The sequence below is a fragment of the Polypterus senegalus genome, chromosome 3, assembly GCF_016835505.1.
Source record: "Polypterus senegalus isolate Bchr_013 chromosome 3, ASM1683550v1, whole genome shotgun sequence".
NCBI classification, from domain to species: domain Eukaryota; kingdom Metazoa; phylum Chordata; class Cladistia; order Polypteriformes; family Polypteridae; genus Polypterus; species Polypterus senegalus.
Window position 1 is genome coordinate 237566916 of NC_053156.1, and position 17928 is coordinate 237584843.

At 39.9% G+C, this 17928-nt stretch overlaps 1 protein-coding gene across 2 annotated transcripts in view; it reads left to right on the plus strand.

Moving 5' to 3' along the window:
- The window catches only part of LOC120526011 (saccharopine dehydrogenase-like oxidoreductase), a 54820-nt gene that overhangs the window by 12933 nt on the left and 23959 nt on the right, over window positions 1–17928 (plus strand). For both annotated transcript variants that reach the window (XM_039748815.1, XM_039748814.1), the window contains exons 2-4: window positions 4230–4342; window positions 15126–15206; window positions 15944–16073. In XM_039748815.1, coding sequence (XP_039604749.1) covers window positions 4230–4342; window positions 15126–15206; window positions 15944–16073 — 324 coding nt within the window. The remainder of the gene's footprint in view (window positions 1–4229; window positions 4343–15125; window positions 15207–15943; window positions 16074–17928) is intronic.

Consider the following 17928-nt stretch of genomic DNA (forward strand, 5'->3'; position numbering starts at 1 on the left):
ATGTGTTCGTAGTGGAGGTTTGATGTGTGCAGCCATCCATTTGGAAGATGGCAGTTTATCCCATATGGAACTAAAGGCACAATTAACTTTGTATCCAATTGCAACCATTCATGAATGAAAGAGAATGCTCCTCATCCTCCTGCACGGTATACTATCTTGCACATAGACTATCTTCCTTAATAAACAGTTCAACTACTGTACAACAAGGAACAAAATTGTTTCCACACAGCTTGAGATTGCAGTTGTTAAATCTACATTTGAGTGTTGTATGTTTGGGTTTCTGCACATTGTCTTGATGCTACTTTTTGTTCCAGTAATCAAAAGATAGCAAATTTTAGTTGATTGGCAAGTGTCTGTGAATGTGCCCTCAGATAGGTTGACTTCCAAACCGAGTTTGTTGCCCACCTGGTGGCTGATACAGCTCAACCCTACGACTGTATATTGGAATAGGCAGGTGCAGAAATGAGTAAACAAGTGTAGAATTTGTCTTTGGAGTAAAATGTATTTAAACTGAAGGCCCACATTTATGCATTTTTGGAATTATTCTTTATATACTGAAAGGCCACTATTTTATATCTATACTAATAAAAGGCAAAGCCCTCACTCACTCACTCACTGACTCATCACTAATTCTCCAACTTCCCGTGTGGGTGGAAGGCTGAAATTTGGCAGGTTCATTCCTTACAGCTTCCTTACAAAAGTTGGGCAGGTTTTATATCAAATTCTACGCGTAATGGTCATAACTGGAAGCAGTTTTTCTCCATTTACTGTAATGGAGATGAGCTTCAACGCCGGGGCGGAGTTTCGTGTGACATCATCACGCCTCCCACGTAATCACGCAGTACATAGAAAACCAGGAAGACCTCAAAAAGCGCTGAAGAAAACATGCATTATATAATTGAGAAGGCAGCGAAACAATAAGAAGCGAGCGAGTGACATATACAACCATATTCATGAGTTCTGCTACTTCGAAACAAAGCACGATGTAAACCTACACTTTAAATTAAGTTCATAGACAAGCTGCCGCTGGCGTTTGTAATTTAGTGCCTGCCCATATAAGGCCGTCTGTCAGCGGCAATCCAATAGCAAACTGCCACGGGTAAATATTCACGGGTGAAGGACTGTGCTTATGGAGAGGAAGATGAGATGGTCAGGGTGGTGTTTGACACAAACTCAGCGAAACTGCGAGAGAAAGTTTTAAGTGCCAGGACTAAGGTAACATTAAATACAGCCATGGACATAGCACGAGATGGCACCAGCACAGCTGGGAACCTTCGATGCATGTACACCGAGCGGCTCACGTGAACTGGACGAGTGCACAGATAAAAAGCAACAGTTCCAAAGAGCGCTGAAAAAAACCGAATTACACAATTGAAAAGGCAGCAAAAATATGAAGCGTCTGATACATACAAGCATATTCATAAATGCTGCTACTGTGGAAACAAAGCACACGTTGGAAAAAGTCAATGTCCCGCTAAAGGAAGACAGTGTAAAAAAAACCCGTGCATGCAGTGTGTCAGGTCTCAGATAAAGAAGAAGACGAGCTGTTTATTGATGCAGTAAGAAACGAATCGATGAATGAAACCTTCATCTTTACAACGATTGACAAACACGGAATGTAACTTGAACACAACACATCCTACAAATACGAACCTGATTGAAAGAAATAATGATAATCAAATCCTTGATGACAGCAACACTCAGTAACACTCACAAAACAAATACTGTATATTGACAGTCATGTTACGTTATTTTTAAAATGTTCCCTTTTCTTTTCTAGCTTTTTAACACACTACTTCTCCGATACTGCTGGTATATATATATATATATATATATATATATATATAACCCGATCTACATACTCGAATAATGGATACTTTATTCGCCATCAATGATTGTTTTGGTAAAGCCATACTCAGTGTATTCATTAGATGAACGGTAAAAAGTAAGGGCAAGGGAGGATGACTTATTGAGGCATGCAGGCTGTAGTGCTTGTCAACTCTATCTGAATTGCGCGATCACATTTGAAAAATATATCTTTTCAAGTTCTATTTAGTCCATATGTGTCAAACTCAAGGGCATGGGCCACATCCGACCCGCGTAATTATATCCGCCCGAGATCATTTTATATACTGTATTATTGTTATTAAAGCCCGGTATATGAAGCGCTGGTAACACAATAAACTACAGATCCCATAATGCAGCTCTTCAGCTGCCTTTTTAGTTAAGTTATTTGGCTAGCTCACACGATGCTGAAGAGAAAAGTTGATTCTGAAAATAGAGCCTTTAAAACCGATGGGAGGCTGAGTATATGTTTACTGAACCCGTGTGTCTCATTTGTGGAGCTAATGTGGCTGTAATTACAGAATTTAATCTAAGACGGCACTATAAAACAAAACATCAGGGTAACCTGAAACCTGAATGCAATGCAGAAGATACAGAAAGCAGAAGAATTAAATAAGAATCTGACACTTCAGCGGACGTTTTAACCCGTGCACAATCACAAAGTGATTTCAAGTGAAGCTGCTTTTATGGGAGACACAACCACTTTCCCCTCTTTCCCTGTTGCCAAGTAATGTTAAACCAAGTCGTCACTACGGTGTTCCCAAATACGCACTTTGCTGATAAACTGAGCGCACTGAGTTTGCACGGCGCTTTGGTGACTTTGAAGAACAAAAAGTCCGTCTACATGCGGCTCGAACCTTGTGCATGTTTGGTAGCACATATCTGTGTGAGAAGCTCTTCTCAGTGATAAAGACTAACAAAACAGCACACAGGAGTCGCCTCACTGATGAGCACCTGCAATCCATCCTGAGAATCTCCACAACACAGAACCTCACACCAAACAGAAACGAACCTGTTGCCAAAAAAGATGCCAGGCGTCCAGCTCTAAAATGACATATGAGCAAAGACAACTGAATGATTTGATTTGTTATTGCTGAAAGGAACACATTTTATTTATATTTCCAGGTTTTGTTATGCAGCATGTTCATATTTGAATTTGTATAATTTTGACAGGATATATTTTTATGGAGAGCAAAATCTTTTGGGATATTTAAAATCTAAGTTTATTTTTATAAAATATAAAATTACATAAGAGTAAAGAAATTTGAATGTTTGTTCTTTTAACGTTTACTTTATTTCTAACTTGTATAATTTAGACAGGATATATTTTTATGGAGAGCAAAATATTATAAGTTGTTTAAGGTTTGAGTTGATTTATTCAGGAATAATATTCCTGTCTGTTTTACCATTCCTACCAAAGATATTTCTGTCGACTAAATAAAAATTCCTTCTATTTAAAATTTAAATAGAACTTGAACAATAACGATAGTTCATAATATCCACGCAGACTTACACGTAAGAGCGGGTGTCATCCGTTTTAACAAACAGCGTATTGCACTGATCTGAAATAGCTGTGTGTGTGTGTATGTATGTATGTATGTGTGTGTGTATATATATATATATATATATATATATATATAATGACAGCAACACTCATCACTCACAACAGTGACAAAACAATAACATTGACAATCATGTTACGTTATTTTCAAAATGTTTCCTTTTCTTTTCATTGCTTCTTTAACACACTACTTCTCGCTCGCCTTGGTATTTTGCTAATAGTTAATATATGTAATGAGAGGCAGCACACAATGCATTGGTGAATGTTCATGTTTCCCTGCCAAAATAACAAGCTTTAGTTTGGGTTATGAGGAGAGAGAGACGGGGGGAGAGAGAGAGAGAATCGGGGCTGGGCCATGACCATGGTCATTAAAGCTGTCTCACATTTTTCTGAAAATCCATTTGTTGCTACAGTATGTGTTTTGTTGCAGTAAAATACATAAATGCATTCTTTACTATTAGCTTCATCAAAAATCTATAGAGATTTGTTGAATCACTTGCATTCTCCTTGAGTTCATGTAAGGAATTTTATTACTCTCTTACTCCTTTATTCACATTTGGGTGTAATTTTATTGGCAAATTTTGAACTGGATATTTTTTTTTTTTTTTTTTGAAAGATTTGGGGAAACCTTGCAATTAATGGCCTTTTTATCACAACTATCCTGCTAACTCTGTTATTTCCAGGTGCAAACCATGGAAGTACATGTAAAAAAAACTTTCTTAAAGGGAAAACTGTATTTCTGACAAACCTTACATTAAAATACAGTGGTGTGAAATGGTCAAAGTGTTTAAATAAATGTACTAAATTGCTTCTACATTCCTAGGTAAACCAGAGTTAAAGACTGAGGTGGATATTTTGATTGCTGATATCAGTGATGCAGAGTCCCTTGCTTCCATGAGCAGGCAGGCAGCCATTGTTCTCACATGTGTAGGACCTGTAAGTATTACAGTAATATCATCTTTGTTTAGCACGATGTATATAGCAAGCATTTTGGTTATATAAGTACATAGAAATGTTAATGTTAAAGTGTGATTTGAGGAATTTGTGGAATTTAAAACAATTTTCTTTTGCAGTAAAGAAATATATCTTTTTTTTTTTTTTTTTCCCCCATAGTTTTCATTTTGATGGCTTTTTGAGAAGTTCAGTGTAAGCATAATAGGATTCTTAGTTGCCTATCTCCTTCAGACTAGTGACAGTAAAAGATAACCATGGACAGTTTAAACAACACAATACATTAAAACTAACATCAAATGATAGATCAGTACTAGGCTGACCCGCCTTTTAAGTTGACCACTTCTTAAGGCAATTCAATATGTAGATCAATTTGATATTTTATACAAACTCATTAATTTGGTTATATTGCATTTAAGAGGTATTACTTTAATACTCGTAGTTTCTGTTATTTTTGTGATGAAATTTAATTTTTTTTTTCTATATCGAGGTCGCCCTTTTGAAACCCCTTATTTTTAATATGCGGTGAGGCATTTGTACTCCTCCAACATTAATTATTTCCAGAGACATAATTTTGTCTGTTTTTCCAGTGCATCGCGCACAAAAGCAAGGGAACGATGGGAGCACCAGAACTCTGCTCACATCATGTTGCTTTGTACCGCAAGCTGCAAGTAGTAAGTCTGTAATAAGTGGAATACCGCTACGCTTTCCACTCACGGGACGGAAGGACAATCCCGACCGCCTTTATATAGTAAGGAAGAAGAAGATATCGCACAGTCTGGAGTAGAAAATCCTCTTTTACCTGGAAAAACGAAACTACAAATCCCATCGTGCATTGCAAAATGAACGGGGCGTGTGTGAAACTCCGTGCCTGCGTAGCACTCACGGGATGGAAGGACAATCCCGACCGCTTTTATATAGAAGGATAAGAAAAGCAGGAGTTCTTGGAATTAACAATTATCAAATAGCCATATGACTTGAGGGTAAAAGCTGGATTTGGTGGCGTGAATGCTGATGGTCCTGCATTATGCTTAATGTTCTGTTTAGACTTGTTTTCCCTTTGATAATAATTAATATTGCAAGAATTGTTTAGTTCTTCCCTATGGCAATCATGTTTTGCTTTGATTTTATTAGCTTGAGTTTACATAAAACATCAAAAAACATAACATTGTTTTCTGATGAAATTACAAAGTAGTCAGAACTCTGACATTATTGAAAATGTGCATTTGCCCGTTCTATTTTTAAAGTGATGGCTGTGGAGCAGACACTGAGTGAACCATTTAGATTAGCAGCAGTCTCATGGTAAAATTCATTTTACCTTTTTAATCAGTGGGATTCACGATTATAGTATGAAGGAATAATTGTCCAGTTTTACTCCTGAATAATACTGAATTGTATTGAAAAGCAGTTTTAATTTTGTTTAACCTAAACTATGACGTGCAGTGTATTTTGAACTAGAAGCAGCACCTGGTGTTGCACAGGCAAGTCTAAGCTCTGGTCCATTTGGCTACTACTTTTGCTTCTATGGTCTAATGTTTCACCTGCTCTAAGCCACCAGGTGGCGCTGTCGTTCAAACAGTAGTAAAATACAGTAATCCCTCCTCGATCGCGGGGGTTACGTTCCAGAACCCCCCGCGATAGGTGAAATTCCGCGAAGTAGAAACCATATGTTTGTATGGTTAGTTTTATATATTTTAAGCTCTTAGAAACTCTCCCATACTGTTTATAAATATTCTCCGCACAGTTATACAGTAAACCCTCGTTTATAGCGGTTGATCCGCTCCAGACAGATAAATGAATATCCAAGACGTAGGATTCTTTATTTAGAAATCTAATATTTTCATTGTCAGAATGTCAGAGAGAGAAAGTAAAGTAAACAATCAAAAATCAATAGGGCTGTTGCGCTTTTAAGTATGCAAGCACCGCGATAAAGTGGCGCAATGAAGGGATCAATGTGAAGGTAGCCTTTCAGCATTTTTTTACAGGCGCATTCGTAATTTCTAAGAAATTAGCCACTGTGCAAACAGCCCCTCTGCTCACACCCCCTCCGCCAGGAGCAGATAATGGGGCCAATCATATGCCTCCCTGATGGTCTTGCATGATAGATAAGTATCTGCCTGTATTTCTCAGAGAGAGTGAGAGGGACAGAGAAAAGCAAACGATGAAAAATCAATACGGGCTGTTAGAGCTTTTAAGTGTGCGAAGCAGCACGCGGGAAGCATATCGTATATCATTGAGGAGTTTTATTTAATATGTAATACGTGCTCTGATTGGGTAGCTTCTCAGCCATGCGCCAATAGCATCCCTTGTATGAAATCAACTGGGCTAACAAACTGAGGAAGCATGTAACATAAATTGAAAGACCCTTTGTCCTCAGAAATCTGCGAACCAGGGAACAATCCGTGATATACATTTAGATATGCTTACATTTAAAATCCGCGATGGAAGCGCGATATACAGAAGGATCACTGTATAGGGAAAAAAACATACAAACAAAGGTACCCTCGGGGTCCAAATTTTGAGTTTGTTGCATACACATGAGGGTGGTGTGCTGACCTTGGCATGAATTAGCCGAATATTGTGGGTTTGCACATCTGTGTATGTACGTATATACCTTATACACACATAAGATCACGCTCGTAAAGTGCTAGTGGAGCTTGGACCCGCTGAATGTGGACACCTCAACTACCTTACTACTGCCCTACAGCAGCGCTTTGGCCATCGTATCTCCGGTGAAAACATGCGAGACAGCCCAGCGACTTGTTGATGCAAGGATGGGGAGACCATTGGGGCATTCGCAGTGGATATTTGGCATTATGCCCGACTACAATACTAGTCTTTTTTTTTTTTTTTTTTGCTCGACTCAAGAAGAATGAGCACTACACACTTTCCTGTGCACCTTAGCTCCTGAGAGGCTCTGCCTTCATGTATGTCTCACTGTACCTTCGGACTCATTTATACTTCACGCTCAGAACGCGTACACGCCCACATCATGGCTGCCACGTGTTCCCAGCGTTCATTTGACGCGTCCTCTGAGCAGGTCCTCAGAAATTAATGCAACGCATGTCCAAGTTACAGTAGCAGCAAAAAGTCGGGGGCGCAGCATGATAAAAGTCAGAATGTGATGTCTGAGTGTCTGGTTACTATCTACATGTGACAGAAAACCTATATGCGGATCCTAGGGATCAATGTGCGTGCTTCGATGTTTGATGAATGGTGAAGCAAAATGCTGACATACAAATGCATTTGTGGTGCTTTTATATTCAAGCGTCGCATATTCCCGATCGTAATGACACGATACATTTTAAAAGTCTCACATACCATCTTTTGTGCCATCTTTTTTTTTTTTTTTTTTTTGCATCTTCACAACAGCAACGTAATGTACAGTGCTGTATTTGAGCCACACAGAGAAAAAAAAACTTAAGGACATGGCTTTAATCTCGAAATGCCCACTTTAACCTTGTAGTTTATCATTAAAGCAGACCGTCGTAAACGTCCTCCCAGTTTTCTAATTGCTACAAGCTTCTTGGACCTGACAGCAGTGGCAAGCAGCAATAGAACACCACACAGAACACATTAAATGTATAATATTCCAACTCTCTGCAAATTTAGAATCTTCAGATTTATACTAGATATCATTTTCGTGATGAAATGCATTAAAGTATGTATGTTACATTTTACATATAAATCATTAATTTCGTTTTAAATAATGAATATTGTTAATAATTACACACATGGGAGTGACATGGTGGTAGCACTGCTGTCTCGCAGGGAGTCATGTCTCTGGTACTCCCTGCTTGAAGTTATGTTTTCCAGCTGGGTTTCCACACATGCTCCGGTTTCCTTCAAAAGATATGCAGATATGGGGATTTGGTACCGCTAAAATGACGCAAGTGTATGTGAGTGCTTGTATTCAACTTGCGATGAGCTGAGGCCCCATCCAGGGATTGTTTCTGTCCCGTGCCCAATGCTTGCTGGAACGGACACATCCCTGGATTAATGTATTTAATCAATAAACATCCTTTTCAGAGATATTGCGGTAAGGTGTCATCGGAATTTAATTGGTGTTCCAGGCATTTCACAACACAGAGAAGCCGAACCTGTTCTCACCGTGATGATATCTTGCACTGCCTCCTGCTGGATTCCTCTAGATTTACGTAAAGTACGCGCACACGTATAAACAGCATAACACTTGCGCAGCAGGAGCGTCCGCTGCAGCATGTGTCACGTGAAGTATAAACCCGGCCTTGCTCTCCCAGGCTGACTCCAAAGCTGAGTGTGTGGAGGACATTCTAACAGCGAGTGCTAGATAGCCACCCCGCAGCCATAATGTTGACGTTACGTTACAGTGCAAGGAGTGTGCAGTCAAGGAAGGGCTGTACACACCAGAAGCCACTGTTCGAATGGCAGCACCCAATGGGGGGAAAAGGGCTACCAGATGCTGTTGCTGCGAGAAAAGATACGGTAAGGTCTGTGACTGCAGGAATACCACAGCGTCAGGGGGAAATCTCCAACCGATAGTGTATTGAGGGGAACGCCATCGCTATCAGTTAGCAGCAAATGGGGTGCCTCAGAGTCCTAGTGCGTCTCTATCTTGTTCATTTTAACTGGAAGGTAAAAAATGCTGTAGACTTGTGGACACGGGCTTGACCATTTCTCTTGTGCACCCAGGTGTACTGCCTCACACAGAATGTAGTCAGCCTGGTGGGTGGAGGCCAGTGAAAATCAGCTTGCACACTGTCACTGGAGCACTGACAGAAATGAGAGGGAGGTGAGGTGGCACGGGAATAGAGCAGAGCATGAGTTTTGGCTGGCGGACATTCAAGACAAATGCATACTAGGATTAAATTTACTTATTGCAATAGAAGCCTGCTTAAATGTCTGTAAAGGAGAGTTGATTGTTAAAGGGCATTCTACCCAGCTGTGGTGTGGAAGACATCAAGTTGACAAAACCCGCTTAACTCTCCAGCCACCGCCAACTGCCCCTGGCACTGTTCATAGCGACCACTCGGATGAAACGCCTGCAGCCTGCCCCTCATCAACGATGGCTTGGGGCACCAGCCAGTCACAGCCTGCTGCAGTGCCGCCAGCTGCACGTTCGGATCATTGACAGCAGACATTGAGCACACCGCCAGCCTGCCAATCCCCACCGTCAGCTTCAGATGCCAGTTGACTGCAGGCAGCTGTAGTGCCACCAACAGAGCAGTCAAAGCCAACACCTGAAGGTTCTTGCCAACTACAGGCCAGTGTTATTGGGAACCAGCACCTGTCCTGTCCTGGGCTGGGCAGGAGCTTTGTCAACAGCAACTAGTTGGTTAGCTCCTCCAGGAATTCACTGACCTCTTCTCTGCAGGGGACAAAGACTGTGGTTGCACCTACTTGGTACAGCACATGATTGACACAGGTGGTGCGGCACCAACCAAGCTCTGCCCACATCACCTGCCTTTTGCCAAAACTTGAAGCAGCAGCCCAGCAACTGCAAGAAATGGCAGAGGCTGGCATTGTTGATCCATTTGACAGTCCATGGGCAGCACCAGTTGTATTAGCCTGGCAAAAAGATGGCTTCTGTGTCGGCTTAATAATGTGACCAGGAATAACGCCTACCCAATTCCACACATTGACGATGCACTTGATCACATTGCCGGTTTCCAGTGGTTTTGCTCACTAGACTTGAGAAGTGGGTACTGGCAGGTGGAAATGTCACCAGAGTCTAGGCTGAACACAGTCTTCTCCATGGGTGAGGGTCTGTGGCAATTCAAAGTAATGCTATTGGGCTTGTGCAATGCCCCCCTCCACCTTTGAGCACCTAAGCAAGTGCCTTGTCTACCTGGATGACCACCTTGTCCACTCCCCAACATTTGAGGGAGCCATCCGGAATCTTCAAGTGGTATTCCTGGCCATTTGAAAAGTTGGCTTGTGTCTGCACCCTAAAAAGTGTCTGTTATTCCAACAGAAGGTTCAGTTCCTTGTGGGTCCAACGGAGTGGTCACTGATCCTGCCAAGGTCACTACTGTTCGAGACTGGCCAGTTCTCTGTAACATCAATGAAGTGAAAAGCTTCCTGGGCCTTGTTTCATACTACTGACCCCTGCAACATTTGACCTATTTTTTTTTAAAAAAAAAGCCCTTCCAGTGGGACCATGAGTGCGAGACTACCTTTGAGCCACTAAAAGAAACTCTTGTGTGTGCTCCAGTCCAGGCCTACCCAAATCCCAAACAAGCATTCATTGTGGACAAGTATGCCAGTATTGTTGGAATCGGTGCAGTATTATCAGAGGCTGGACACGAGGGTGAGCAGGTCGTGGCCCACTACAGCCAAGCATTGTCTGCACCTGAACGCAACTATTGTGTCGGCAGAAGGGAGCTTCTGGCAGTCATCAATGCCCTAAAAAAATTCCGGACTTATTTGTAAGGTATAAGGTTCCTGTTACATACTCGCCATGCTTCTCTAACCTGGTTGCTGAGTTTCAAGGAACCCAAAGGCTAGGTGGCTCGAGAAGCTCCAAAGGTTTGAATTTTCAAGTACAGCACAGAGCAGGAAACCATCGTGCCAATGCCGACGCTCTGCCTCGCCATCCTTGTGCAGCATCTTACTGCCACCACTGCTCACAGCTGCAAGGAGATGAACCTCTTGTCTCCAACTTGACGAAGGAGCCACACAGGTAGCACTGGACCCAGCTGAAGTAGGCAAAGCACAAGCTGCAGATCCAGTGCTTTCAAAGGTTTGACAGAGGGTGAAGTCTGGAAGCACCCCAGATCACAGATAACTGTCACACATGAGTACCACAGCAAAGGCCTGCAAGTCTCAAATTAACAGGTTTTTCACTACACAACAATATCTTCTATCGCAAATGAGTGGAGCCTTCCTGGGGAGCAAGGTTTTGGCAGCTCATGGTTCCTCCAGCACTCCAAAAGACTGCTCTCCAGGCAGTCCATGGCCTGGTGGGGGCAGCACATTTCGGAGTGGCTAAGACTCTGCAGCGGCTACATGGAAAATTTTACTGGGTTGGCTGACTGAAGGAGGTTGAGCTGTATATGGGGACTTGCACCATCTGCACTGCCTACAAGAAGCCTACAGATTGCTCCTGTGCCCCTTTGTAGCAATACCAGGTAGGGACACCCATGGAAAGAGTTGGTGTAGATATCCTTGGCTCTTTCCCATGCATAGAGGATGGAAACCACTATATGCTTGTCGCCATGGACTATTTTACCAAATGGCCAGAGGCTTTTCCAGTCCCTGTCCAGAGTGCCACCACGACAGCTGAAAAGCTGGGGTATCAGAACAACTCCATAGTGATCAGGGGAGAAATTTCAAAGCTCAGCTGTTCAAAGAAGTCTGCCAGCTAATGGGGGTGCACAAGACCAGAACCACACCCTTACATCCCCAAAGTGATAGGTTGGTGGAATATTTCCACTGAACTTTAACTACCTAACTTGCTATGCTCATGTCACTCCCAGTTCCGTTGGTGGGTAGACGTCTACCACTCGTTTTATGGGCTTACCGCTCAGCCATTCACCTAATGTTTGATTGTGAGCTCCGTACTCCAGTTGACCTTGTCTTTGGGCAGTGCACCTGGTCTGGAGTATCTGACCCGGCTCCAGGACAGGTTGGATACAGCCCACAAATTTGCTAGGAGCCTCCAGACTGAAGCCGGGGCCCGCCAGAAAAGAGCTTATGAGCACTGATGTCTGGGATGACCTTTTGCTCCTGGAGACCAGGTGTGGGTGTTCACCAAAAAGGGATTGTACCCAAAACTTGCCAGCCACTGGGATGATCCAGGTATGCTCCTGGAGAGACTCTGTGAAGTAGCATTTAGGGTTTGGATGCCCGAAAAGAACATGCTAATAGTGCTCCATCAGGATCGGCTGGCACCTTTCAAACCCAGAAGGGCACCAGTTCCCCGACATCCCACCAATCCACTTGGCAACACCAGAGCCAACAGTTCACCTGTAGTGCCTTCCCGTAGATGCTAGCGCCTAAGACATCCTCCACACTGGCATCAGGATTTTATTGTGGATTGCGGGGGTGACAATGAGAACTGAAATGGGGGTGATGTAGCAACAGACGTCACTGACGTCCAAGTAGGCACTGCGGTGCTGGAGCTTAAATTAAACAGTTAATTATGTTTTAGTTTATGTTGTGTTTTAATGTTGAGTTATAGCTTTTGGTAATGTAATATTTTTTTATTAAACTTTTAAAGGGGAGGTTGGAGTTTGCCTTCCACCACTAACCGATGCTGCGTGGTATATAAGTGTGGGTGTCAGGACTAAAGAAGTGCTGAAGTTGAATATTGCCGTTTTGTAGTGATCTCGATACTTGAGTGTACAACTCTACCAGTATTTATTTAGGTTTTTTTTATACATTGAGTGTGTCTATGTCACACTATATATAAAATAATTATTATTAATAATGTATTATTATAATAATATAAATAAAATCTGGGCATAGAATTTGAATCCAGGATTCTGGGTCCATTAACCAGCATTACTAACCTCTTTCCTACCGTACTGCCCTCCTGAACAGCTTGGTCAGGATTGTTTTGTATGTTTTTAATTTTCTCCTCTTCACTAGAACAAGTAAGTTTTATCCTATTTATGGTAGCAACAAATATAGCCTCAACTGAATGATGTGAATTTGTCTGCACTGGTCTTCATGCTAATCTAGTTTTGGGTAAAGTATTCCTTAAATTTTACAAGCATTTACATCTGTAAAAAATAGGTTTTGAGCTTTAGATGTTAGCTCAATGTTTTTAGTGTTGCAACCCCCTTTTTTTATTTTTTTATTTTATTTTTTTTAAAAAACCCCATGTATGTGTCTTTGTTCATGACCCACCTGATACCATTTGGACACCATCATCAGAAGCAGAGGAGGAATCAAGCTCTGGGCACACTTTGCAAACCTCTGCAACCCATGTCCATTATAAACAGTAGCAACTTGCAACTGACTGGTGGCAGCCCACAACCCAAAAGTGTCACAACCCAGTGGTTGAGAAACACTACATTAGATAATACTTTTGTCTTGGGTTTAAAGTTTCTTTTGCGTTTATCCCAGCCTGCTAGCAAGTGCTACAGATCTGTACCCAGAATTGCACAAAAGCCGTTAACTTCTTACCTTGGCATTAGTGATTGCTGTTGCTGCTATAACATTACAGGATATCAAGAACTAGGCCTTTTTCATAGAGGGTGAATTTTAGAAAGAGGTTTTTAAAAATAATAAAACCACATTTACAATTTTAAAGCATAGAATACTGTGCCTTATAATTTAATAAGTTGTCCTTCAGTGTAGTTTTAATTTGCTTTAAAGGAATATGCAACCCAAAAACGTTGTGTGTTTAATCGGTTACCCCAAATTTGTAGCGATTGACTGAGGAGAAAACTATTTCAAGTTTACATGTAGAACAGAGATCACCACTTAACTGATACAGTGTGTGCTTCAGTGAATAACAAGTCTGAACAACCGCAAACAATATCAAAAGAACAAGGCAAAAAATCTGATTGTCATATTGCATAATCCATATGCCACACATCTAGTTGTATGTTTACAGTATACAAGGTAAATGTATTTTGATTAATATATTGTTAAATAACACGCTTCCAGAAAATGTTCTTGTGCTTGAGTGAGGAGATTCTGTCTTTGAACTGAATACCCTCTATTCCCTCATTTTTGGTTGTCCAGTGCACTACTGTACAGTAGTGCTTTTGGGTTTTTCATTGGCGGTTTGTGAATTTACTCAGCTGAATTGACAATCTGCTTAATTTTCAGTTTCTCATTGTACACTTCTCTCTGTCCATTCCTTGCTATATTGATATTGCATGTACTGCTATGTTAGTCAATAAATGAGTTAATACTGGGCAGTGCTCCTGGCTAATGAATAAAAGGAGAGGAGTTTCTTTTATTCAAACGCTTGATGCTGTTTGAATATGCTTCTGTCTGGTGTGTTTCTTCCTGATATTTGGATTATTCAGTAATAATTGAAAATTTTTAATAAACATTTTGATATTGTTGGCTGTTATTCAAAATGGGTGACAATTAAAACTCATTGAATTGGAAATTGTGTGAATTTCTATTAATTTTGAGGTTAAAGGTTTTTTTTTCTCCGCTTTCACTACAAATGGGGATACTTAATGGATACAAAAATGTTTGTTTCCTGAATATTCTAAATGTTAAAGTCCACATTTAGAATATTTTGCAATTTTTTTTGCAAAATAACTCACTTGCTATGATTGGATATGGGCAAACAGTTACTTTTCCTGGGTAATTTTGACATTCCTGAGTTATTTCAGGTATTATCTTTCCCCTTTCTTTTTCTTTTTACCTAGCCTTGTGTGGAAAGTGTCCTGAAGCAGTAAATAAGAATATGGTTCAGAATATGTTAGTGACTAAATAAATGAATGAATAATCCGAAAACAACTGTGTTTTGTCTCGCACCATAGAATAAAACTGGACCACTGAGAACAGTACTGTGTGGTGAATGGGATGAATCGTTTATTGTGTTTGCAAAGAAGTCAATGTATAGTTTTTATGCATTTTTTTTTTTTGTTGTTGAATGTTTTAATGTCTAAAGAATCTGAACAGTAGAAAAACTGAATGATGTTGCTGAATTTACACAAATTGTCTACTACTTCAAGTCTAATTCAGTTTTTTACATTCCAAGTTAACATTTCTAACCTGATAATTCCTTTTCATTACTTTGACGTTGTACACATTTGTATAAATTATATTTCAGTGTTCAAAAAAAGTCATGTCTATTTCTAATTTCTAATTTCAGTACAGATTTTTTGGAGAGCCAGTCATCAAGGCCTGTGTGGAGAATGGGGCACATTGCATCGATATAAGTGGTGAGCCACAGGTATGTGTTAGACAATATCAACATTCTTCCAGCTTGGCATGATAAACAGAAGAAATTAATCATGACTACCCTGCTGAGCCACGGGCATGGCTGCTATATCCCTACCAGGCTCAATTGTGCTATTGTTGGAAGGACTAGGTTTTGCACCAAATGTGTTTTTTTTTAATCAACATTGTACAGAAATAGCTTCTGTTCATAACATCATTCAAAGACACTAAATTAGTCTCTAGCACTGCCCAGTAATACTGAGATATGTTTTTATTTTAGAAACATATGGCCTTGCTTTGTGTGAGTAATAGTAGAGACAAATTTATCTTCTGTGGACTTCATGGTAATAGTTTTATTGCAAAGCTTTTTTGGTTTCTAAGACTAAACAGTTAGTTAATTGACTGGCAAACAAGTAATTTACTGTTCATAAGTTATCATTATGAAATGTACTCCAATGTTTTTCATAATATCTGAAAATTGTAAATGAGTAATAAAGTTGTCTTTTCATTCTTTTCTTTTCTAGCTCATTTTTTTAAATCCTTAAATGGGTAGGTTAATTTACTTTGGCTGCAGATCTGCTCCCCCACCTCCATGTAGTCATAATTTTATTCTGAACAGATTTCGACTGTTTTCATTTTAAATAATTAACAATCTACATATTTTGAAGAAAATGCTTCATAGTTTCTACATTGTCTTCTTACTAAATATTTGGTTTTCGGTTATTTGTTTTTCTTTTTCTTTTAATGTAGTTTCTTGAAAGTATGCAGCTTCACTACAACAACCTAGCAGCTGAAAAAGGGGTATATGTGGTTGGCAGCTGTGGTTTTGACTCCATTCCAGCTGATATGGGTGTTATTTATACTAAAGAGCAATTGAAAGGTACAGTATTTATCAAAAGTACACTTTCCACATGTAAATTAATTAAAACTGAGCCTAGTTTTGAAAATTATAAAATTTCTTAATATAAAAATCAAAATGGACCTTTTTTTAAATGTATTAGTCAACTGTTTTTGGAAATGATACCCAAGGTTTCTTGTTTTGTCTTCATAGAGTCCAAGGTGACTTTATTTTCCCCTTTTATTCTGTTTATTATGTAGACCTTAACAAAATGTCTTAAATCCCATGCTCATCACACTGCCTGGTACTAGAATTCAACACTTCTGTCCCTCTTCTCTTTTAGAACAGGCCAAAGGTAAGTTATGCAGTTATCTATGTATTATAGTGAATATGCTTAAAATGTTAAGCAGAGTTGAAATGAGTGTAGACAAAAAAATATGACCTGGGTAAAACTCGAGTTCAAGTGGTTGATGGTTTGATTAGCCTTTGGTCTGGTCTTGTCAGACATGAAGGATGGCTTCACCTCTTCCTCCATGGATGAAACATGAGAGAGAGAGAAACAGACCGAGGCAGACACACAAAAATTATACTTATTCATGTCATATGTCATGAACCTACGGGGCATCATGGGTATAGACTGTCTCTCCTTAGTTAATGACTAATTCTAAATGGCCATATGTCAGTCATCACAGTTCTTGTTTTGACAAGACTCGTGGCTGAATACCAGCTTGGGACTGTGAAGTAGCAGGTCAGCTTAAGATGGGAACGTTAAACCAAATGTGAGAATAATGCTTTCTTCTATCTGGAAAGTCTTTACATCAGATTGATTGTGTTTTAAATGTATATAGCATGTGAAAACCAAAATAAAACCCACCATATTTTTTTATCATAATAAGTATTTGAAAAGCTATTATGATTATTACAAGAATAAAACAAAGAGACTTGCCTGAAAAGACTACCTTGTATATCAACTGTATTGATCCCTGTTAAGTAGACTAATAATTTCCTACTGTATTGCAGTAGGAATCTTCCAGTTAAGTCAAATAAATAAAAAAAAAAGACATGCTAACTGCTGTGTGTGAATAAATATCTTTGAAATGTCAAATAGGTCCATGTGGAAACCTGGTAGGTTGAGTTAAAGGGGAAACCAAAACTTGGGGTAGTGTAAAAGTCATACCTGTTTGTAGTCTAATGTAGGTGTTTGGACTGTTGAATATGACATAGTTTTGAAATTGTATTAATTTACATCTGGCACAAATTAGTTTTGCTGAATCCAGACATACCATATAATACAGTATATATACCTGGAGACCACCATGAGTGAACTAATCAATGAAGGTAATGCTCAAAGTAGGGGAAGTGACTTTGAACTGCAAAGAACAACGGTGCTCTTGTTAACCTGGTCTGACAGAGAGCAAGCTTCTATTTACAATGAAATGTCTGCAATTTTTAATTCTCCTAAATAAACCCTAGTAGACATATAAATATGTGTTGCATGTGGAGAGAGCACATTGCATGTTTTTAAAAATAAACGTACCAAGATGCAAGGGAAAAACCTTTTCTTTACCATCAGATTATATAAGGTGATCCAGATCTAATTATGCAACTTATTAAGTTTATTACATAGAAAATCACCCGAAAAATCTCGGACCATCGAAGTGTGCGAACTGACGACATGAAGAATCGTCTTTGCGCCGATCTGGAATTGCCCCCACATAAATCAAAGTCATCCAGACGATCTGGATCTGCATAATTAGATCTGGACCACCCTGTACAGTACATTGGCATGTGACAGCATGAATGAATGGTAAACATGAATGATATGGTGCTGTCTGCTTGCTGTTTATCATTGTGGCAGTAGGGTAGGAATCGATATAAGCGTGAAAGAACTGGCACC